The sequence below is a fragment of the Spea bombifrons genome, chromosome 2 (genome assembly GCF_027358695.1).
Source record: "Spea bombifrons isolate aSpeBom1 chromosome 2, aSpeBom1.2.pri, whole genome shotgun sequence".
Classification (NCBI taxonomy): domain Eukaryota; kingdom Metazoa; phylum Chordata; class Amphibia; order Anura; family Pelobatidae; genus Spea; species Spea bombifrons.
This window is the reverse complement of record NC_071088.1, coordinates 89,671,946-89,696,952: the sequence shown is the minus strand read 5'-3', so window position 1 is coordinate 89,696,952 and position 25,007 is coordinate 89,671,946. Positions and strand designations below refer to the sequence as shown.

The window sequence follows — 25,007 nt, the reverse complement described above, 5'->3', positions numbered from 1 at the left end:
CTTTCGAAAATTGCATGATGTGGCTATGGAACTTTGTGTATTCACAAAACCAACCATATTGAGTTTACAAGAAAGGGGGGCAATATATTTTCACACGTGAGTACTGCATATTTAAGTTCCCAGTTTATCATGTTAATGAACAATCAACACACTTTGGTTTCATGTGTTTTCTCAGACTTCTTCTATATATTACTACAATGATGTGACATATTTTAATGCAGAAAATCAAAAGAAATGCTTTACACAACTTTATATGCAGAGTGTCACTCTGCTATACTTAAGAGTCCAAGGACTATTGTAAGCTAACAGGACTGACACAGAGGTCATATGAAACTGAGAGGGACCAGCAGGAGCATTTTTTTTAATATGTAACAAGGATGGTAGGGTTTATTTTAGTGTTATGGAATAGGGGGTTTAGGGGTTTTTCTACTGCACCTATTGATGGGGATAACTGCAATTGCCAGGCTTTATTAAATTAACCCCTTGCATACATGGTGTGGCACACTGTCTGCTTTGAGGATGTTCCTGGGCACCCCTTTTTCTAGGGTTTGTTTAGGGAGTTTGAAAATGCATTCATGGCTTACAAACACTGTAGGCCTTCATGAATTGTTCAGCATTGTTTTTAGGAGAAGACTTTCTCAAATGTGATCATTTGCGTTGCTTGATTCTAATAAAAACTAGCGTAAATGAACTAAAGAGATGAAGAGTAACATAAAAAGGACTATAACCATTTTTTTATTATCAGAAATCGTGTTTACAGCAGAATACAGCAGACATTCAAGAATATACAGACCTATCTGAAACAAGAATATAATTTATACATATTGTAAATGATGCTGGACCCCCATTTTCTGAAAATTATTGGGACTGCAATTTTACAGTGACTTACAGGGTTTAGTTGTAATTCCCTACTCCCTTCACCTCTGTTGTGTATTCACCAGTAGAATGATTGAGGAGAAACATTGTGTTGTGTCAATTGTATTAATCCTTTCCCGTTTCCTGTGTTTGTCAATTTCCCCTCCCTTGGTAAAGTAGCTATATAAACTATGCCCAAGCCCAATAAAGAGTGTTCTCTTGCATTGTGACTGGTGTGTGTCAGGGCTGGTGGAGCTGAGGATCACCTTTAACTCTAAGAACCGGAGCTGCTACCCATCTTACAGCCATCTATCGCTAAAAGGAAGGCAGCAGCGGCAGCCAGAGACGTCCCGCTAGACCCCCTCGTTCCAGTTACACATTTATTATTCCTTAAATATTCTCAGATTTAAGTGGTGAGATAATAATGGTTTTTGCTGATAGATTTAAATGGAAACTTTCAAAGCTTTCAGCATAGCTATATGTACTAAATTGAAGCTGCCCATAGCATGTATTGTTTGTCAATCAGTTTAATTGTTTTAGAAATGTTTGCTTTAATATTAGCTTAATGAAAAACAGGATCAGCGACAGCCAACGGTATAGTCTGCATTATCTAAAATATTTCCTGTCCTTAAGACAACTCCCAATCTCCTCTCTCTTCACCTTCCTTTACAAAGGCTTCATGAACCAATTGGCAACACTCAGCAACTTAACATTAAGGTAGAGGTAACTTCATAGGGAAAATAATCATGGAGAGCTTGAGAACAAGAAGATAACTTAACCCATGGTATGCATGTTGTTCATACTGTTTATTTCAATATTTGTGAACCATTTTGGGCTTATTTATCATGTAGAGCCCTAAATGTGGAAAACTGTTGAGACAGATCCACTTTAAAGTAACATTTTCAAAAGCATTCCTATTTCTACCTAATTAGTTTGAAAGACTACAATATTCTACAAGTAATCGCTAAATATTGGTTTTACAATGACAAAAAATTGTACAGACAACTAATACTTAACAAATATCATGTATTGCAAGTTAATGTATGTATTAAAAAGTATTCTGCTTATGCCAAAAGAAAATTATTTTGAACATCTAATTTACTTTTTCAATATAAATATATTAAAATTGTATGCATGAACAAACAGAAAATTACAGTACTAATACTACACTAATGTAAGTCTCTTTAATTCTGCATTACCAGACAAACTTAAATACTAACTATACATGGGCATCCTGCCTCAGAACCATTACACTTGTGATTCATTCTTGCTGACACAGGGACCAGCTGAACAACTGTATTCTATTTTAAGCACTATGTGTAGGTTTATGTGAATTCCATGGCAAGAACCAGGCTAACAGACAGGCTAGTAGCAAATGACCATATGAAAAGACACGGTTTCTATCCTGCATTTTTAAGAGAGCATTAACATGTATATTGAATTATATTATATATATTATATGCTTTGGTCTAATTCCAATAAAATTAGAGAATTAAAAAAGTATATGATTGTATTTATAGTTTAGGTTACATACACATAGATAAATGATTGGGTAGTGGCAACCTTTTGTTTATGTCGAATGAGGACTGTGTCCTTTAGTGTCCAGTGGAAGTGAGGTCTTGTAGATTTCAATTTCAAGCATTATTTGGCATGCACCAATATGGTATGCCCAACTAACAAGAAGAGCATTCCTGCAAAAATAGAGAAAAAAATTCCGACTGGAGCCAACATGAAGGACCATCCGTAACGGGTAACGACAGTAAACTGGGAGCAGTCTTGTTGTCTTGTATCCTGGTAACTTTTCAAATCTGACACACTCTGGACCCAAATCACATGCATGACAACAACTAGAGTGAACAATATACCTAAAATAGAAAAATGATTACTGATCAGCTTTAGGTAATCCATACACATTTTTTTTTATTAGTATTGCCATAAAAATATCATTTCTTTTCAAGTTGCTTTTTTAAATGGCTACCTCTCTGTAAGGCAAAAGGGGAGAGTGTTAGCCTTCTTGTGACCCAATAATTTCTTGAGTTTCTTAATGCCATCACCATTAATTAAGATTGATATTTAGAAAAAAGTAATCAAATGGACTATTTGAACACACACGACAGAGGAAGTCTGAAATGTTTTCAAAAAGGCATGAAATGTTTAATTAGTATGGCTTTTAAATAAATTTCTTTTTATATACTTGTTAGTGGGTTTCCTTTCAAAAACATCACTAACTGTAAAATGTTTTATCCTGTCTTGCCAAAGCTAGTGGAAACATGTCTAATGAGCCGAGACCCCAAAAAGATGTTGACATTTCATTAAAAAGGCCTAAGATGTAAACAGATAATTCATTAATGATCTTTCATGAAATGTTAAAGACTTAAATGAAGTAATGAGTGTGAACTTTAAATTCTCAGTTTTAAAACCAATGTCTCACCTCCTGTTCGCTCTATTTTAATGTCATTTATATTTTATGAGCACCTAAAGTAGATAATAACAGTGACTTTAAGCGAACTTAAATGGGTTTGCCCAAAATGGTCACTTTTTAAAAATATAGAACACCTAAATCTAAGAGCTGATAATCAATTTCTGACGTTATTCCTCAAGAATGTTTATTTATTTGGTGTTACTATACAAATATCTAAAAAATAAATGTATAACTACACAAAATACACTCAAAAAAGATATTCTTATTTAACAGCCAAGATGGTCTGGGTTTTTTTTTATTTCATTTTGAGATTTAACATACCAGTCTTGAATGTTATCTTAAGTGGTCATATATACCTGTGTGTGTTAGAGGCAACATGTGAAATCTGTATTTTCACAAATGCCTTGCATTCCTTTGGACTCAGTATGGCAACTCCAATTGATCATTCCATTGCTTTCCCTGTTATATACAAACTTCTATAACTATCTATAATATTTGTAGGGGCAGAACTTGACCATAGCAAGGCACTGCTTAGAGTTGTACTCCAGCTCCACTTAAACAAAGATTGTTCATGGTCCTAGATAGTGTACCTAATTAGGGACTGCCACGTTAGCGACAGATGGCTAGGAGCCTTAGGCAGTAGCCTACCAGGACTTTTGGGTTATCCCAATAAGCACATATTTTGAAGTCTTTACAGCTTGCCATTAGTGAGCTATAATGCCTCTGGTTTTGCAACTGGGTAACCACTAAATCCAGAACCACTAGTGGGCTTTGAAGAAGAATCATTATATGTTTTATTTGTAAATTAAGTAGATAAATTCAAGACATCAAACAATAATTAGTTTTATTTCACTGAAATGTGCAAAATAGTCACCTACCCGACGTGATAAAAAGGCCTCCTCCTGCTTTATAGAGTCTGTGATTTGTAAATGGAGCTGCACAAATAATAAAGAAACCTCCTGCTACAACAGTGACCACACCAAGAAGCATGAATACTGTCCAGAACCCACGGTACACTGGAAGACAATAAAATTACTTTTAGAAGTACCTAAACCAAGACAAGTTATAGAATCTAAATGCATTTGAACTGATAAAAAAGAAAAACACAAATTACAATGCCTTTCAAATACTTTGGATCTCATTTAATATTCTGGGTTTCTTATCGTATTGTCACTGTGGGTGATATTAAAAAAACCTTTGGATGTCAAAGAGAGTAGCTATGGTGGTTTAGTGACAGATTAAGTAAATATGTAGTGAAGAGTGAGTCAGAGAGCCAACTGTATGTTATGACACTATAAATGGGTCTGATGAAGTTATACATGGCATTAACATACTGTATGTAACCGGTGTAACGTTTTATAGTCAGGAAAGAGAGTATTGATGATGTAATTCAAGACTAAAGAAAATGGAGCAATGGCAGGGAAGGAAAATTAGTGCAGAGATGTACCTAGGACTACTAATAACAGACGACATTGTATTATTATGGATATGTATGTGATTTGTCGAAGTATTAATACAACTATCATGTGTTTACAGGTAATTGAAATTCTAAACATACCGACTGCAGAATGATAAGCTGCTGATGTGTTGTTATTGGTATCATCTCTGTTCATTGGAAATGGCGACAGGTAAGCATGGGTGCAGTTCTTGGTTGGCGCTTGGTTGGCTAAAAAAATGAATACCATATAAACAACTAGCACACTCTTCAAAAAATAGTAAAACATAATGCACATGAAACAGATTCCCTTTAGTATTGCTTTATTGATGAATAACGACGGACTCACATTTTGCAGGAATCCTTGAACCGAAATTAAAATTAGATTAGTTGAAGCAATATCAGGCTGGGCCAAAGTAGAAAAAAGACGTATAGTTCCATATGCTTTCGGTTTCTTCAGATTTTTTTACTACAAATGTTCTATTTTTTGTGAAAATTCATGCAAACATTTAATAAGTAAATTTCAAGCCAACTCACAGGTGTGGCAGCAATTTCCCTGAGGAGGCAGAAATTACCATTTCTGTAACCATTAACTACTGTACTAAGATGGGGCATAATGAATATGATACAAATAGTGACAAATATATAGTCTAGTATGTTTCAGGTTTAATTTATATGATGACCTGGCAGCTCCCCATTGTAGGTTATGTCACTATTGGATGTCACTCAAATAAGATTTCAGTCCACCTCAGTTACAAATTTAATATACCTTGCTTATCACCAGTACAGTACTAAAAAAAATCACTTACCCAGCAAAATTTACTAGCGTTAGTACATAGAGCAGTTAATACACGCTGTTTTGACCTTTTGTATTAGATGAGATCGGGCCTTAGACTGGACTAATTTTTAGTGAGTATACTTCCTTCGTCGTCATCATACCTAGGAACTCTCCAGGTTTGACCTGGAGAACTCCAGGAGAAGCGCCGCTTCTCTGGGTCAAGAAACAAATCCTCTGGGTTGCGGGAGCCCCACTCCCGCCCCGCAATGTTGTCATAGTTCCTCAGCAGAGGATTAAGAGCAGCCTTTTTCTCCTTTGTGTCATTCTGACTCAGCTGTTCCTTAATGAGCAGTGGTACTTCTCTGTTACCAGGCTTTTTTAGCAGCTAGGCCCATTTCCTCCATGCCCTTGTGTTTGTTTCCTGTTACCGAGTGCACTTCATTGTTCCTGTGTTCCCGTGTATTACCTAGCTTTGCATGACTACTCTTCTGGCTCCTGACTACTCTTCTGGCTCCTGACTACTCTTTTTTGTTTCCCGACCTTCATATTGCTGACCCAGCTTGTCTGATTACCCGCTCTGGCTTGATTGACTCTGGCTTGTTATTTGGACTTCGATTTTTGTTGACAAGTATGCTATTCTGCCTGGTACCTTAATAAAGGTTTTTTGCATTTTACCTTTTTGTGTCTGTCTGGTTGCTGGTCCCTTACGGATGTCAGCGGGAATGGCCATTGATGTTGGCAGGAACTCCCGCTGACATCAGCAGGAACACCCGCAACGTCAGCGGGATCGGTCACCAACGTCAGTGAGGAGTCTTGGCCATGTCCTGCAAGGGTAGGCTCCGGGTAGCCGGAGCCAAAAAGTTTCCAGCTATGCTCGTCTTAATTTAACTACTCTGTATTATATCAGTGAAAGTTCAAAAAAAGTATATCTTTTGGACAAACAATTAACAATGGTCTGGTCTCTTAACAAAAACAGTAAGTAAAATCTGTGACATTAAGACCACTATTGTACCTTGTATTTGAGTGACATCTGCAACTTTTATAACTTCACTGTAATGTTTATAATGAACAAAAACCTGTCCACAATGTCCTTGCTAGGGCCTACACAGAACATACATACGGGTTATACGCAACTATTTTGAATACTTGCGGCTTATATGGTACTGTGAGCCTGCCCTTTTCTTTTACATCTCATTGGGAATGAAATAACAAGGTCTTTTACAATGGAGATCTTTTACTTCAGTGAATTTAGTCCATTACATTTTAAAGCTTTTTTTTAGGAGCCGATGTACTTTAATTTATAGAAAATCTTTTTGACTTTTGTGAAAAGAACCATTAACCAGCTCAACTATTCACTTAATGGGGTATATTAAATTGGGTAAATTTGCTATCTGCAGGCCTGTTGACTTTGAGAAGGAAATAATTTCATCATTTTGTATTACAACATAATGGAGATATGAAGTTTATCTGAAACGTGATCTTATTACCTTCAGTGGAATAGTTCACTCAAGTAAGAACTGCATTGATTGCTATCAAAAGAGCTTCAAACGTTTAAGTATAATCACTATATATATATATCATATATCATGCAAAGATAGCTATTGAAAACAAAAAATCTACTTTTCAAGTACTCTTGCACTTTGCAATGCTGCTTTGAATATCTTGTCCAGGATATGTACAACTGCAGAAACAAACACCAACTGCAGCAATGCCCACATGCATACATTTGGCATGCACTACATACATACACAATTATTACAACAGAGACTAACACTTTTTACATAAACTGAAACAAGAATTTCAACTTCTACCGTAGGGATTTAATGGGAAACATTATTCCCTTCCATCTCCAGCTACATTAGCAACATCCACACTTGCTGTGCAATCTGAGTGAGTTCAACTGGCATAAAGGGTCCTTTCAAAGCTCAATTAATTTCAAACATGCGGTTTTCGGGACCCGGTTAAACTTTTCCTAAACACTTTATAGCATTGTAACAAATACAGCGTTTGCAGGAGATAGCTTCCTAATTCCTGTAAAATTATCCTGCTACTTTATAAAGTAAACACATTTGTTAGGAAGTGTACACATTATCCTTAAAGGGTACGTCTATCAAAGAATGTATAAAATATTAAAGATCAGCTCCACTTTCTTATTACCAGATTTGAATAGTTCAAATACATATATAGTGATTCCCCTACATAAACCCCTCCTCTTGACTTATAGGGTTTGCTATTTTACTAAAGTCTACTGTTGCAAATATGACAACTTGTTCATCTCAAAAAAATAGGTTTAAATGACTTAAATTCGATTTTGATTATTTAAAGATATGTTATGGTAAATACTAAATATCTTACTGAACCAAAAAGTCTTCATGCTGTTTGTGTCATTTTTAATAACGCCGCTAAACCAACATCTCCAAAAGAAACCCTCATGGTGCAAGAAGACTGGGTGATTTTCATCGATCTGTAGGTAACATAGAAAAAGGAACAACATTAGCTTTACAATCTATATTTAGTTTCTAATGCAGAAATATAGATTAGCACAGATGAAGAGACGTAAATTATAAAAGCTTAGAAAGCTCCTTTTAAAGTTACCACAAGTTGGAGAGCTGTAAGAAAATCCATGGCATTGCAAATTACCTGCTCATGGAAGCTCTGGATAGAGCTCCAGTACGAATGGTTGAGGTCTCTAACTAGACCAGAGGTTGTCCAACATTAGAAAGGCATTAGGATTCAAACGATCTACTGTGTGCCACTGGTCATATGTAACAAATGTTCATAGTTTAGAAGCCTACTGGATAAAAGATAAGGAATTCTTTTTTTCTTCTTATATTGTATCCAGTCAACGAAGTCTCTAAAAACATATATTCTCTCATTTCAACACTCTTTTTTCAGGTCAGCCTAGAGTTCTTTGAGTGAATTTAAAATCCATGGGCCACTGCTTAAAAAGTACTGCTTTACATAATGCAACATTATAACAGGTATTTTGGAATTAAAAGAAAAAATAAGGATAAGCAAATACTAACCCCTTCTTTATTCTCAGAGCAGTTCTCAACTTCCATGGCAAGAAGCCAATAATCTGTTCCAAATGCCACCAAAAAGATCAAAATTCCTAGTGCACCAAAAAGACCACCAAAAAATATACCAATACTCAGCTTCATTTTTAACCCACAAAATAACAAATATAGCTAAGCAAAGGCAACAAAAAAACCAATTCCTTGGGCTAGTGCAAAGAAGTGCTGGTAATGGAAGTTCTTCTGTGTTCTGTAGTCACTAAATGGGCAAAACTGTTTGTTACGAAGTAGTGGTCAAAGCACACTCCAAAGGGACCTATTTCAGGACTCTGATTGAGCAGCATTGCTATGTTGCTGTGACAGGGTGTGGCAAGTCAAAAATAACTGACCTTTCTGAAGAGTCACAGAATGATATGAATGATGATCAGTTGCTAGGACATGCTTGGAGAAGATGGGCTCAAATGTCCAAGATAAGAATGCAGAAGCATCTGGAGTACACAGTGTTTACATTATCACCAAGCAGAATTGTAAAAATATGTGCACATTTTCATTAAAAAAAAATTGTAACGCAAGCAACAGTAAGCTTACAGTAAAGATAAACCATACTTTATGCTTTTATGCCTATGAACTATGGAACACTTAAACTCTCAGTAAACAAATTAAAAAAAAACAAGCAGCTGTTAAACACTTTTTATTTTTGTTTTTTCGTTTACGTACAGATCATATACAACGTAATCTTGACATGCTCATCAAGAAAATTTCAAAATAAATATCAGTTTTGTTTCAAAACTGTTATCCTCAGCAATTATTTATTTAGTTATTGCAATAAACATTCAAATTAGCAGACAATATACAACCTAACGAATAATTTATGCTGTTTAGTTGCATTCTCTGCAAATGAAATATTTTAAATAATGATGACATAAACCCATATTTGTTGGTTTATTTGGAAACTTCCTGAACCAGGATCTCCTTGTGATTATATGAGAGAGGTATGGATAATCTCAATCTAGGGTTTTAGAGGACCACTTTGGTTACAAGGTTGACGTGTCCATACCTCTATATCAGTCATGTAGGGTAAAAAGACACATGCATGATGTTCATGATGTTTGATCTTCAAACTTCATAGTGGGGGCCATGAAACAAAATGTGAATTGTTGGCTGGTGGGAAGGATTGAGATGGTATCTCTTCTTTAAAGTTCTTCATAGAACCACATCTGTTCACTTATTTCCAAATACTCACATATTTGTTCCTTCTGCACATACAATGTCCACTGGTCCTCTGCTCGAATCTCTTACTATCATGCTCCCATACAAGACTTCTCAAGGGCTGTTCCTATGCTACATAATGAAGTCTGCTTATCAAACTCTACCCTAGTTTACCCTTCAAAAAAATCTTCAGTGAAACCTAACCAATTGACTCTCCTCTCCCTACCTCCCCACTCTTAGTCGAACTCCTGCAGTCAGGTCTTTTCTGACATCCCATCTTACTCTTCAGTTAATCTATACGATATCAGCATACCTGGGAAGTCTCCGGGTTTGACCTGGAGATCTTTGGGTGAAGCACGGCCTCTCCAGTTCAACACCCGAACCCTCTGGATCGTGGGAGCGGGGTCTTGACACGCCCCACTCCCCGCCCATTTCCCCTTTAAAACAGGGTGTTTTCAGTGGGCAGTCCTGGCTGCGTCCCCCAAAAGGGAAGGCTTTGGGTAGCCAGAGCTAAGAAGTTTCCAGGTATGGATATCAGGGCCGACTTGGAGATGACGAGGCAGCTGGGATATCCGCAGCTGCAGCTCACATTTTTATGCTCATGCAGTGTACAGCCATGCATATCCCAGCGAGTATGGAGCAGCAGGTCAGGTGTGCCAGACGGCTCGATGCATATTTAAATACTCACAGGGTACATTCTTTTATAGGGACAGGGTGCAGGGGTGTCTGAGTCATTAGACTGTCCTTTTAAGCATTTACTATATTATCACCAATCCTGATTCTCTTCTAAAATGGACAAAGATGAGATTTGGAGGGTTGGCCTAGTCGCTTACCCTCTAGTTAGGTACTTGAGTACACTCACTACCTAAAATGATGATGTCAATGTCATATTTAATTTTTAGGGCACATTTTTTTTTTTTGTTTTCTTATCTTTACTGTCTTCCATTGTCTATTTCTGTAGGGTAAAATGACTGGGACATGTTCCCCTGTAGGTGAGGAAATTAGGAGGTGTGCAGCCCTGTGCTCCAGGAGAGTGATTTAATGTCTAAGATTACACTTTTCAGAAAACTTTCAATCAAATCTTCAAAGATCAAACACTTCGCTGCTGCTGCAAATGGTTTATTCCAACCTCATATACATGTCTATACAGAGGCAGAAAATACACCCATCATTACATTCATCCAGCAACCTCGTACACCAAAGCTTCGCACGTCTCCAGTTCCTGCATAAACTGTTACTACTAGTTCCGGGATCGCGATTACATCACACTGACCACACACCAATTACGCAAGCAGGATGTATCCTTGCCGGTAGCCCGTAGTCACCACAGCGCAGGCGCGGTAGGGATCGGTCGCTCGTGTTTGCGGCTGCTCGGGCTCGGTGTCACCGGACTGGGGCATTTGGTGGCAGAGGATGGAGAATGGGGACTACCATACCTACCAAAACATCAGGGGAGAGTGTGAGCCCGGGTGGGCGGAGCTTGCAGACCTGTCTACACGTGGTGGGCTTCCTGGTGAGGGCGTCGAGTGTGAGAGGGTTAATGAATGAATGAGTAAATGAATGAATGATTGTCATTGACAATATTAATACTAGGTGACAATCAGTATTATTGACTTCCCAATGTCACTGTAGGGGTATAGAAGAGTCACAATTACGGCCAGCCAAAAAAGTAATTCATATTTTTTGTTAATTTTTAATGTTCTATCCCCTTGGTAGGCCATTCGAATATTTTCAGTGACAAGTATATATTAAGCTTTAACTTTAATAATCAGACAATTAACATAGGTTACCTTTTATAGAGAGTGCATTTTGGGTAGTAATGTGGCATCCATTGTACAGCGCTGCGGAATATGATGGTGCTATATAATAAATAACAATAATCTGTGATTAAGCGCTGACACAGACGAGAGGTGGAGGTGCTGGAAATAAGAGATCTGTGCAGCCAAAGAGACAGAGCATCAGATACTGGTGATTACAAAGTGTAGGTCATTGTGAGAATGTTGTGTAATTTGTTCAGGAGGTTGCCTTAAAACACACAGGAACAGGTGTTTCGGAAAACCTTAAAATCCTAATTTAGTGTAGAAATTAAAAGTGTTTTCTGAGCCTAAATTGCTCACAAATAGCTGCAGTTTAACATCTTTGTATCCAAAGGCTTTGCACGTATTTAATCCTAAAAATATAAATTTTTTTATTTTTTTCTTCAATGACACCCCCCGTCATAGAAAGTACGTAGAAAGGATTTTCCTGAGCCAGCTATAGACCATGTTTTTTGTAAGGGGGTGCTAGAAATATGTATTTCCCTTTATTTGCCACTCTGCCCCAGTTATGTACATCTGCCCCACAGATATGCCTTGTACCCCCTTTATGCCTTTTAATCCCCTAAATGCCATTCTGCCTCCATGACATGCCTTTTAACCCCCTATATGCCACTCTCCCCCTCCAAGTATGCTTTATACCCCCTATATGCCACTCTGCCTCCCTGATATGCCTTTTTACCCCCTATATGCCACTCTGCCTCCAGAAAACCATTGAACCCCACCCTCATGCCACTCTAAACTTACTAGTGCATCCCTTTACTTGTGACCCATGTTCAGACTTCCTGGTGTATAATGGGGTAGCCAGTGGGCGTCTGTGCGATGCACACCTCCGCTGCTGGTGGACAGTACTTCCACCGGGGCTTCTACGACTGAGCGCCAGCATCACATGATGTTCTGGTGCTCCACCATAGAAGCCCTGGTGGAAGTGCCGGCAGTAGCAGAAGTTGTCTGTGCGCATCACGCAAACGTTCACCGGCTGCGGGATCCGTGCAGACAACCTCTTCCACCGGGGCTTCTATGGTTGAGCATCGGAACGTCATGTGCATACCTGGGAACTCTCCAGGTTTTCACCCAGAGATTGCCGGGTGAAGCACTGGTTCTCCGGGTCAAGACCCAAATCCTCCGGGTCGCAGGAACTGGGTCTTGACACGCCCCACTCCCCACCCATTTTCCCTTGAAATAGGGATGTTTCCAACAGACGTCAGCGGTACCTCGCCCTTGACGTCAGAAAGCTGTCCTGGCCGTGTCCCGCAAGGGAAGGCTCTGGGTAGCCAGAGGCCAAAAGTTCCCAGGGATGCTTCAACTAGACACAATGGGCCTCTCACAATGTTACAAAAATCAGTAAGGGTCAGAATTCAGAAACAAACTGAGATTCTTTGCTCTGCTGCTTCCATACAGATGGTGTCCAAGCCCATGATGAGCAATAATGCTAGCCAAATGGGCAAGCTCGGTAAATCCAGTGGTGCTTTGTGGGAGCAGGCAGCAACCAACTTTAAACAAGTTCTGTCACGTATTCTGTTTCACTGATGAGTGAGAATAAAATGGGATTACTGTCCCTTTAAGGAACAGTGCCAGCAGTTTGAGGTTAAACAGAAGTTAGATGTTTTTTTCCCATTAAAAATAAGAATATTTCACAGTGGATTCTGAATAAATTCTGTGGTATCCCAAATGTATAGGTAAATCCTATTAATAATATGAGTTAAATACCTGACCCATCCATAATTGTTATGTCTCATACGACAGAGAAGACATGGTTCATGCTTATACATACTTGTTTTTGTAAATTAACATGATTTTTATTTCCTTCTGGAGGGCCAGTAAGTAGTACATGGCATTCTTGTTCCCAGAACGTGACTAAGAATCCACACTAACAAGCAGTCCTCTCTTGCGCGTGCCAAGCTGGATAAGGTCTGGCACAGTATGCATACCTGACCTTGTGCCTGACCTGGCACAGCGATATTTTTATATTTGCTGTTTGACGCAACATTTTACAGAGGTCACGAAAGGTATTTTCTTGTTGCCCTGCTTTTAGACTTATTCCCTTTCTAGGACATAGTCTGAGAAATCCACTTGCATCTGTTGGTTGTAATTTTTTTCGCTTGTCATATGAAAACCAAACTTTATTAGCGATGCTATTTAAGGGACTTAACAGAATACAAGGCTGGAGAAACTCCAAACCACTGGCTATTAACTGGGGATAATATAACCAAATGTTATGGGACTGAGTCTCTGAATAATGATAAAATATTGTTATATAAGATTATTACCTCGCATTATCATCAGTACGGGGGTATGATTGGCAAGAATTTTGGATTCACTGCTCTCGTCTGCTCTGATCACATGCTGTTCATATTGATGTATTTTGAAGACAGAATGGTACCTAATAGGACTGATGATGATAAGGGGTATGGGAACATATTGGGCAACACATTGGGGCTCTGTAATCGTAAAAAGGTTAAAAACACGTACGCTGAGAAAAGTATAATCATAAAAATGAAATGTGCTTGCTGAACTAAAAAAAAAAATAACTTTTTACAAAACTTGTTATCTTGTTATGAATTAATTTCCAACTATTTCACGACTCTGCAGCCCTTTTTTCTCAGGGAATTCTAATCTGTTAAGACAGTTTTCAGCTTTTATGCCATTTAGAGGCCTGTCACAAGCAACAGATTTAAATACAAACTGAAGTAAATGATACAGATGTTTATAATACATTATTTTGTTTTTTGATAAGTTGTCACTGTTTTGTTCTGTCTTCTCCATATTCCGATGGATGCCTGTGAATAAATTTGGTCCCCAAGCAGCTGCTTTCAGGGACTGTCCGCATGAATGTGTGTGTGATTTTGTTAGTGGGTTTGAGTGTGTAAGTATTTGTGTGTGAGCATGAATGTGGTTGTGTGTGTGTGTGTGTGTGTGCAACCATAAACATGTATTAGTGAGTGTGTATGTTTGAAAAGTGTGCCAGTAGCTATGTGAGTTACTGGGAGGGGGGGCACAACGCTTTTTTTTTATGTGTGATGTGTTGGTATACTACTCATAATATTTTATTTTCTTATAGGATTTATTTGGTGTTAGCATGATTGTGCCATTGTTAAATCATCATGTGAAATCACTTGGAGCAAGCCACACTACAGCAGGGATAATAGGTAAAGTAATAATCAGCTATTACAATTTGCAGATAATGTGGTCAACATGCAATAAGGAGGCAAATGTGTGAATCTGTATGAATTTTGTACACTAACATCTCTCCATCTGGGAAACACTATATATCAATGTAGGCGCCAGAGTGATTCTCAAAAACTCCTAACACCATAGCAATTGTTTGCTTAATATAGTACGTTGTATATTGATTTGTAATGGATGATGATTTTTACTTTACTGACAAGTGGAACAGACTCCCAACAGAAGTGCTAGAGGCTAATACAGTAAGGGAATGTATATATGCATGGGATAGGCATAAAGCTATCCTGAATCTGAGAGGAGACCAATGATTAAGGTTTGAGTCAGAAAAAAAAAACAGGCAGCCTAGATTGACCGAATGGTTCTTATCTGCCCTCAAATTTTTGTTTCTATCTCCACAACCTCAGAAATGTATACTTGAGATCATATACCAAATTACTAAGGCCTTAGTAAGATTTTTTGTGATTGCCTGCTGTGATTAACATGGTAATAAGTATGGTAATGTGTATTTTGTGAGTGTACTATATTCTATGAATTAGAAACAGCTGGGTTTAAAGGAACTAACATATTTCTTGGCCAAACCTTTATTTTGAAGACATCCAAAAATATATCCACGTGCAACCTAGCAACCCTGAAACAGCAGGATGAGAGGGGTATACTCTAGAGCTGCTATCGTCTTTTTCTTGAAGGGGGGCTAAGCAAAAGACTGCAGAGTATGTAGTTGTCCAGTGTCTAGAAAGTGACCTTGATGGTATTGTGAAATAGCAGGTGATAAGTGGCTGACAGACAGGCGCACATGGAGTTCTAGGCTTCAGTTAGCATAAATGTTATACTATACTATTTTGAGCCTATTAAAGATCCTATAACTAATGTAAAGTACAGTCTCAATATAATACTCAAAACAACGCATCATAGAATCCTGTTATGCTGTGTTGATGTGTACTCTTTACCCTCTCTTAGGTTCCTGCTACGGCGTACTGCAGCTGTTTTCCAGCTCTATAGTGGTAAGATTTCTGCTCCCAGTCTTAGATTTATTCTTATTCATGTAGTCTGCATTATGCTTTCTTCCCAAAGAAGCATGACACAAGACATAATGTGCTTTATATGTGGAAATAAAAAGCAATATATCTTATGTATATACAGTGATGTAACTACTGATTGTATTATTCATTGGAATGATGATTTTGTAAGTGGGTGTGAGCTTGTATGTAGAAGTATAAATGTGTATGTGTGTTAGCATGAATGTGGTTGTGTAAGCATGTGCAACCATGAATGTGTATAAGTGTGTGTGTTAAGATGAGTATGTAAGTGTGTGTTAGTGAGTATCTGTGTGTTAGCATGAGTGTGTATGTGTGTAAAGTGTGCCAGTGCCTATGTTAGTTACTAGGGGGGGCACAAGGCTTTAACTGATTGAAATTCAGCAAATTAGCCATTATGCAGGGCCAGTTCTGCACATCTAGCAGGAGAAGGTTGCTTTTTTTGACCCTTCATTATGTTGAAACCACAGCTCCCTTGCAAGCTCATCTGCCATCTTTGATTTTTTTCGATTTAATTCCTATATATAACATTGAAATGCTTGGGGTTGGTGCATGATTTCATAAAGTCTTCTTAAATTTAGGAAAACTTGAATTTGATTGTTTTAAAATATTAATCAATAGGGATGGAGAGTGCATTTAATTTATAATATATTGTTTAAAGCAAATCAACCAAAAGCATGTTTTTTGTTTTCTTTGCAGGGAAGTTGGAGTGATGTAGCTGGAAGACGGTATTCCCTAATTTGTTGCATTGTAGTCAGTGCTTTGGGATACGCTCTTCTTGGCGTATCCACAAACATCTATATATACATTATTGCTAGAATACCTATAGGTAAGTAAACATTCAGAAGGCATTCCAAATATTTTTGGATTATGTATTTAGATTTGTTTTTGCTGGGGGATGTTTTTACTATGAATGTGTGTATCAAGTTATATTTTCTAAAGATTGCAATTTTTGGGCATTTTGTTCTCCTTTTGTTTCAGTTTTCTAAATCAAGTGTTTTAATAATGTTAAATGTTCCCTCTTTTAAGTTGAATATATGCATACCGTATTTCAAAATAACCTTTTTGTCTCCTCCATAGGAATTTTTAAGCACTCGCTTTCTATATCAAAAGCATTCCTTGCGGACCTGGTGTCAGAAACAGAGCGCCCCCTGGTAATGGGAAGATTTAATGCTGCTTCCAGCATGGGTTTCATTCTGGGTCCAGTGGTTGGTGGTTGTCTTACAGAACTGCCTGGTGGATTTTATATTACCTCATTCCTATGCGCTTCCATATTTGTTATAAATGCAGGTAAGTGGACACTGTGGAAACTCCCAGAAGTTTATTAAACCCTGTTTAGCTCATTATTAATGTGTATTTTCATAACCCAAATGCATTACTTTATCAATATTTAGTAACGTTGGCCATTCCCCAGATTATTCTCACAATTGAAACATTTCCGAAAACCAACATTGGGGCAAAGTTTATAACCCAGCAAAATTTACAGTCTTCAAAAAAGAACGTGTTTGCCGTCAACGCTTTTCTAGGTCCTTTAAATGGCAAATGGTGTATGTTTTCCAGTCTAATAGGGTGAGCGGCTAATCTACATACAACCCTTACTACCTTCCTGCAGAACCAGATTTAACATGCAAGACATCACCTGTCCTGATCGTTCTGGAGAATCTCACTCCCAAATACACTGGGGCACAATATTAAAACTGCTCCTCTGCCCGAGTGCATGGTAGCTCTCACAAAAGCAAGGACAAGAGTAATAGTGGGCAGAAACTGTAATGCTATGAGCAATGAAATGATATATGTGATGTATACAGCGACAGAAACTTAGGTGTAGGAATAAGGTGCTTCCGTTGATATTTTCTTTTTTTGTTGCGTTTTATTCAACCCCTCTGCTGTAAATAAGTAACAGCTGATTGCTGTGCCTGGCTTTATTGACGAGCCTTCTCCAGAATGGCATCTACATTAAGAAGACATTCATAGCAGCCCAACACTCACACAGTGATGTGCAGTCCTTTACAGGACATACAGCACACCCTGTCATAGTTAAAGACAAATCGATAATACTAAAGTGACTTCCCATTCATAATTTTATAGCTTAACCTTTAGTTTGTTTCGTAGAAGCCAGGCAAATCTATCCACATTCTAATGATTCCTATCAGGGAAACTTTCCCTGCTTACAATATTCTCTTAACTGCAGTTTCGCTATGCATCGGACGCTTCTTATTTATTTACTTGTTCACAATTACCCCAGAACATGTTGCCAGACGTTTCCCTGCATATCTTTACTTTGACACTAGTACGTTCATACTTGCAGATCTGTAAATGATCTGAGTACTCCCACCGCTGGGTATTAGTATGATCACCAGCTGGCCAAAGAAGCAACAGATGGCATTTTGATTTCAAGTACAGCTATCAGGCTAAAAATGAACCAAGAAAAGAAATGGCACAGGCTAAGCAAAAAAAAAAGGACCTCTAGGAACCTTAAGGGATCCCCTTGCATGAAAGGGTTTTCATCCCTATTCTTATGGTACATAAATACGCAAAATCTATACAAATATTGTCACATTTTTTTGCTTTGATAGTGTGACGGTCAGATTGGATTTTTGTGTTTCTGATTATGTAAATGCATTTTCTTGTTTTACTTCTCTTAACTGTAATTTATGATTATTTCTTGAAGGCTTAATTTATTACTTGGTTTGTGTCATTTCCAAACAAACTTACTACTTGCCTTGCATTCTTCTAATACACAGCTTAACACATATATATGTGACAAACTCTGTAGCATGAGGGCCATACATGTCACATTTAGGGGTCCTAAGCACAGTCCTCTAGGGCAATCAGAGTGAGGAACACCAGCTTTGAACAAAACAGCACTTTATTTTAACTCAAACCCCCCCAAAAAACAAATCATAAACAGAAAACCTAGCTCCCAATTGGAGCCCTCTCTAACTAAGCTATGCTGGTCCAGACTGACCAGCCTAATCACCCACTAACTCGACCTCCCAGCCAGACCCAGCTAAGCCAGGCTCTGGTAAACCTCCCCCAGGCAGCACCTCCCCCAGGCAGGTATTGCCTCACTTGGCTCAGGGATGGTCTTCTTCAGGGCCTCTCCTTACCCTGGGAGCGCAGGGAAACTTCCTCTTCCCCTAACAGTCTCTCTGATTATCAGGCTCCAGGGGTTTTTAATGTCCAGCACCTGTGCCTGATGCCGGCTCCATAGGAATCCCTGACTGGATCCTGCAGACTTCTAACCTCCTGGAAAAGCCGGCATGGATTTTCCACAGAATGGGGAACGGAGCATTGGCCCACCCTGCTCTCCAATTGTTCCACCCCAGGGACCCTTATTTACGATCTGGATAGCACCTGTACCCAACTGCCACACTAAGCATCTCCCTGGGGTTTACACTGTCACAATATAGAATTACATTTGCTTCCTGAGCATCATGGGAGCTGTGGTGCTAAAACAACTAAATACCCCATTATATGGAATCAACAAGTATTAAACAAAACGGTATTTGTAACTAATGAAAATATTGTGTATTTATATAGCATTTATCTTATTACACAGGACTGTACACAACAAGTAGTTCAACACAATATTGGACTTAGACACAAAAAAAGGGAAGAGGTCCCTGCTCGAACAAGTTTATCTAGAACAAATATTATTAATTAGCACTGGAAATAATAATGTAGTTTAATTATTTGCAGGTCTTGTTTGGACAATGCCACGGGCTGACCTAACAAGGGATACATCCTATTCCAGTCCTTCAAGTATTAGCAAAAGGACGACCAATATGTCTTCTGCAAAGTCTGACCTCCTGTTGAAGACTTCCGAAGAGAATGGCAGAGCTGTCAATACTTACTCTGCACAGGCTATTTGGACTCAGGTGGTTTCTGCATCTAGGAAAGTTACTAGAGTTGCTTTGTCTGATATGTGGGACATCTTTTTAGTACGTTTGCTAAGTGCTATTGCTGTCATGTTGTACTACAGCAATTTTTCCTTGGCGATGGAAGAAAGATTCCATATGACTCCCAAGATGACTGGCTACTTAATAAGCTATGGCAGTGCCCTTGGAGTTCTTGCTGGCTTTTCACTTGGACCTCTTTCCAGCATTTATAAGCATAACTCATACATGATGCTGTTACATTCTAGCATTGTTACATTTGTATCTATACTGGTGTATTCACTGACACCAAAGATGTGGGTGGTTGTCTTATCATCTACCTTTTTGGCATTTTCTACAACTGTAGGGCGGACATGCGTTGTGGATATAGAACTTACCCAAGGTAACAAACATGGAAGTGGTACACTTATAGGTGTTGGACAGTCTGTAACATCGGTGGGGCGCATAATTGTTCCGCTCTTCTCGGGAATAGCACAAGAATATAGTCCATCTGGACCACCCCAGATTGGTGCAATATTGGCATTATCATCTATGTTTCTTATGTACAAAAGTAAATCACGCTACTCTGTCGATTCAGGCAAAAGAGTGAAAGTGGAATGAAACATCTACATTTGAAAAACAGCCAAGATAAGTTAAATCTTTGACTCTCAGTAATGGAGAAAGAAATGCATTAAGGGATAATTCCTTTACTGTTGCCAACCAGTCATAAAATAGGTAGCAGCGAGGACAGAAAACATCACATAACTATATCTCTCTATGTGCACATTTGCTAGGAATGTTACTAGCCCGATGTGCATATATGTGAATGTTACAATCTACCTATCGCAGACCAAATTTGTGTTACTTGCACGAATGCCGATAGATTGAGTTCCTGATATTTTATTTGACTGTATTGTTTTGGATTTTTAGATAAGAGTTTTCAAATGGAAATATTGTATGTTAATATAATCTACAATCAACAGCTTTTATGTAAAAGAGAAATTGTATTAGTGTAATTGTTAAAATATTGGTTTCTGTGAAATCTGTATGCCATGCTATATAAAATTATAATATATTCCCCCTGATTTGTTCTCATGTTCTGCTTAGTTTTTTAATAAAAAAAAGTCCTATTTATTCTAGTAAAATGTGATTAGCATGCCTTTTAATAAGATCATGATAAATTGTTAATCACTGAACTTCAATACTATGGGTATTAAAAGGAGGATATAAAGAGTAGAAATTAGTATTATTGACCTGTCCGGGATCAAATGCTTACGTTACATTTTTTTCTACATTTGCCCAATAAAAGGTATAAACAACTAAAGACCAATACCGCCATATAAATGTTTATATAGCCATTAACAAAATATAAAGATTACATTATATGTAATTTATGTTATTGTTTCTCCAACAAGCCCCAGTATCGTTTACTTCCTTCTTGTGTTTGAGGATGACAGTATGTACATAGCCTATAAGTATACCTTTCCTAGTGTCAATAAGGCCCCTAACAGCTTGCATGGGTAGGGCCTTGCCACCAGCTGGTATGATCTTTACATATCACTTCAAAAATTAAGGAGGGATTCTCACAATTGTTTACAATATATTTTTTTAATAAAGCATTGTATGTAAGTAATGCATAATGATAGGGGTTTCAGCTAAACCATTATTCATTTTTCACATACCAAAATATTTCACGTGGCTACTCGCCTACCTGTGCTTGTGAAGCTTGTCCTCCTGGAAATCAGAACACTGACAAAATTACATCACATGCAACATAGCATGCAGCATAATCTCATAAATATGGATGACATACACAGCATTTTATAGTGTCAGAGGATCGATTGACTGCTTCTGTACTTAATGTAATCACAAAATGAGTACTTTTTGAACCAGCATTTCTGGACAAAGGATGAAAGGGCAATAGCACCGGGAGCACTCGAATTGGCATGTATAGAGACTAAGTGCTTCTGTCAAACAGGCTGTTACGGGTCAGCCACTGAATAAATCTCTGAAGTCTGTTCATCCCAGGGAATGTTGGCAGGAGATTTGTGGCTTCAACTATCTCACTTCACTTTTTATTATGAAGGGCCAACACTGGCAGGTTTATCCAGCTAGAAGGGCTAAGCTTTACCATGCATAAGGTATAAATTAATAGATGAGGAGATTTTGAAGAAATTCTCATGCCAGCTCTCCCTTTAGTGAATATTCCCCATTATTTCTTACTTCCCTAAAAAAAAATGTAGGTGAGGATACTGAAATTAATGAACGCATGTTTACTTTCTACTAACATTTTCATCTTAGTGTGGTTTACACTGTAGAGTGCACATGTAGTGGTGACAATAGCTTCTCAGTAATACAATGAACCAACCAAAGTGTAAAATCTCATCTCATTGAGTCGTGGCACTCCAAGAAAGGTGGGGGGTTGGGCTACCACCCTAGGCCTAGTCGGCTTAGGCCAGGATAGGTCATGGCCCCTGGCCCCTGGATAAGCTGACATATCTTTCAGTAGGTTAACACCCCCTGTTATCCCGCAATAAACAACATAACTTGTTTTTCTCCTGCTTTTTTATTTATAGCACAGCTTGTCAGGAGTAATTACATAAGTTACAGTTTTAATCAGAACAGTATCACAGTTCTCTTCATATTGTGGCTACATTTCACAGGTTTACAAAATACTTGCACGTCTTTCACAGGTTATTTGGAACCTGCTGCAACTCATTGTCACAAGTCGTACATAGCTTCGTGGTTTTGGATAATTACGTACAAATATGCACACAGAAAATTTTACTTCCTCACCCCTATCAGAAGCAAAGCACCTACGTAATGTTTTTGTTTCATAGCATATTATCCCAACCTTGCAATTTAGAAAATATCAGAGAGAGAATAAAAGTTATTGATTGTGCTTGTAACATTTATGAAAGACTTAAACAAGACCAGTGTATTTAGAGGTAACTATTCAATAAATGACTTATTAGGAGTGGAAAACATCTATTCTATAGCACTTTCTCCCCCGTACGCAAATTTCAAAAGTTCTCTAAAAACCCACCTTGAGTGATTTTAAGTCGGTTCAAGGATCTCCCTTGAACCCGGCTTAGAATCACTCAGGGGAGCCGGAGGTCTGTTAAAGACCTCCGATACCGCTCCCTTGCGATCTGCGCGGCAACTGCTGCTGTGCGCCGGGGTTTGTTGTCAGATCCCGGCGCACAATACTGAAGCCGCGCCCACCGCCATCTGTGCCCTCTGAACCGGAAGAAGACAGAAGAACTGAAGAAGAGGAACGAAGAGGAAGAAAAGGAGCTGACTGCTGTAAGGAGAAAAGAGGAAAGGTAGGAAAGCATTCAGTTTCAGTGAGAGTGGGTTGGTAAGTGTGCATTGGTAAATGTGTGAGAGTGATGGGTGTTATGCTGTACCATTTCCAATGTCTTTCATTATATAATTATGCTCTAAAGTACATCATAACTCCCATCACTCTATACTGTTCCATACAGTGGCAGAGCTGGGAGACAGAGGCCTTGCACCCCCACCGCAGGACTCCTGAAAGGTAAGTGAACTTCAAAGGGGGGAGAGGGTAGATAGGAGGGGGTAGATAGGGAGAAGGGAGTGAGAAGGGATAGATAGGGCAGAAGGGAGTGAGAAGAGATAGGCCAGAAGGGAGTGAGAAGAGTTAGATAGGGCAGAAGGGAGTGAGAAGGGATAGATAGGGCAGAAGGGAGTGAGAAGGGGTAGATAGGGCAGAAGGGAGTGAGAAGGGGGGAAGGTAGATAGTGAGAAAGAGGGTAGTAAGTATATTGGAATAAATAAACAGCGAGAATAAGTGAGAGAATAAATAAATGTGTGGATACATTGTGAGAATTAGGGAAATAATTAATGAGTTTGTGAGAATGCATTAATGAACAGTGAGAATGAGTGAGAGAATGAATTAATGTGTGGAAAAATTGTGTGAATGAGTGAGAGAATAAATGATTGTGTGAATTAATTATGTGAATGAAAGTATGAATTAGTGAGTGACTGTAAAAGTGTTTGTGTGTATGATAGATGTATAGTTGATTTGTGGAAAGGCAAAGATGGCACAAGCAGGATGTTTGAGCCTTGGGGACCAAGATAACACAGGCAGGGTGGTTATGGGATAAAGATGGCACAGGCCGGGCTGTTTGGGGACAAAGTTGACTCATGGTAGGCTGTTTGGGGACAACGATGGCAGGTCCTATGTGTGTAATCTGGGTGCTGGTCAGGTTCTATGTGGGCAGTGTGGACGCCAGGGCTGGCTTTGGGTTGTGCAACCTATCATCTATGCCTGTAGTTTTATCTCTACCTTTATTGCTAAGTTTTTATATGATTTTCAGTTGATCTATACCTGCAGTGCTATGTTTCCATACATTATTATTGTATACTTGCAAATAGGGCTGAAACAACTAATCGATAAAATCGATAATAATCAATAATTAAAATCATTGACAACGATTTTCATTATCGATTATTCGAATCGATTTTTATCGATTATAGAAAGAGTTTTTTTCAGAGCAAATACTCTGAAAAACTCCTCTCCTTATATAATCCGACCTCAAACAGAGATCGGATTATAACACTAGAATCCAGATCCCCCGCAACGCTGTAGGGGACCTGGATTCCCCTCACTGTCGGCCGGTGGGTGTCCGTGCGATGCGCACAGACAACTTCCGTCTCTCCCCTCCACTTCAATACACCCCTCTGACTGCTCCCCCCTCCCATACACCGCTCTGCCTCTCTCCCGACTCCCTGGTGTTTTGTGAACCTCCGTTGCTGACAGGCACTTTCACTGGAGTTTCATAGAAGCCTCAGCGTAAGTGAAGGTGAGTAACGGAGGCTGTCTGTGCGCATCGCGCAGAACCCCACCAGCTGACAGAGAATCAAGGTCTCCTGCAGAGGATCATCCTCTCTGTCTGCTGGTGGGGGTCTGCGCGATGCGCACAGACAGCCTCCGTTACTGCCCTTCACTTACGCTGAGGCTTCTATGAAACTCCAGTGAAAGTGCCTGTCAGCAACGGAGGTTCACAAAACACCAGGGAGTCGGGAGAGAGGCAGACTGGTGTATGGGAGGGGGGAGGAGTCAGAGGGGTATATGGGAGCCACCCTCCCATACACCACTCTGGCTCCCCCCTCCCATACGCCAGTCTGCCTCTCTACCTGGCTCCCTGGTGTCTTGTGAACCTCCGTTGCTGACAGGAGGCAGAGTGGAGTATGGGAGGGGGGAGGGGGCAGAGTGGTGTATGGGAGGGGGAGGAGGCAAAGTGGTGTATGGGGGGGGAGGAGGCAAAGTGGTGTATGGGAGGGGGGAGGAGGCAAAGTGGTGTATGGGAGAGGGGGAGGAGGCAAAGTGGTGTATGGGAGGGGGAGGAGGCGGCA

At 39.1% G+C, this 25,007-nt stretch overlaps 2 protein-coding genes across 2 annotated transcripts; one reads left to right on the top strand and one right to left on the bottom strand.

Moving 5' to 3' along the window:
* Nucleotides 1-1,642: 1,642 nt before the first annotated feature.
* Nucleotides 1,643-8,659, bottom strand: TMEM182 (transmembrane protein 182). The gene is made up of 5 exons (XM_053455116.1): nucleotides 8,517-8,659; nucleotides 7,846-7,954; nucleotides 4,836-4,943; nucleotides 4,156-4,293; nucleotides 1,643-2,720 (listed from the first exon to the last, which is right to left on the bottom strand). The coding sequence occupies exons 1-5, from the start codon at nucleotides 8,649-8,651 to the stop codon at nucleotides 2,497-2,499; spliced, it is 714 nt and encodes a 237-aa protein (XP_053311091.1). The 5' UTR covers nucleotides 8,652-8,659; the 3' UTR covers nucleotides 1,643-2,496.
* Nucleotides 8,660-10,946: 2,287 nt separating this feature from the next.
* On the top strand, nucleotides 10,947-20,707 carry MFSD9 (major facilitator superfamily domain containing 9). The gene is made up of 6 exons (XM_053455115.1): nucleotides 10,947-11,226; nucleotides 14,589-14,676; nucleotides 15,671-15,714; nucleotides 16,447-16,576; nucleotides 16,828-17,037; nucleotides 19,450-20,707. The coding sequence occupies exons 1-6, from the start codon at nucleotides 11,134-11,136 to the stop codon at nucleotides 20,244-20,246; spliced, it is 1,362 nt and encodes a 453-aa protein (XP_053311090.1). The 5' UTR covers nucleotides 10,947-11,133; the 3' UTR covers nucleotides 20,247-20,707.
* The last annotated feature ends 4,300 nt before the right edge of the window (nucleotides 20,708-25,007 follow it).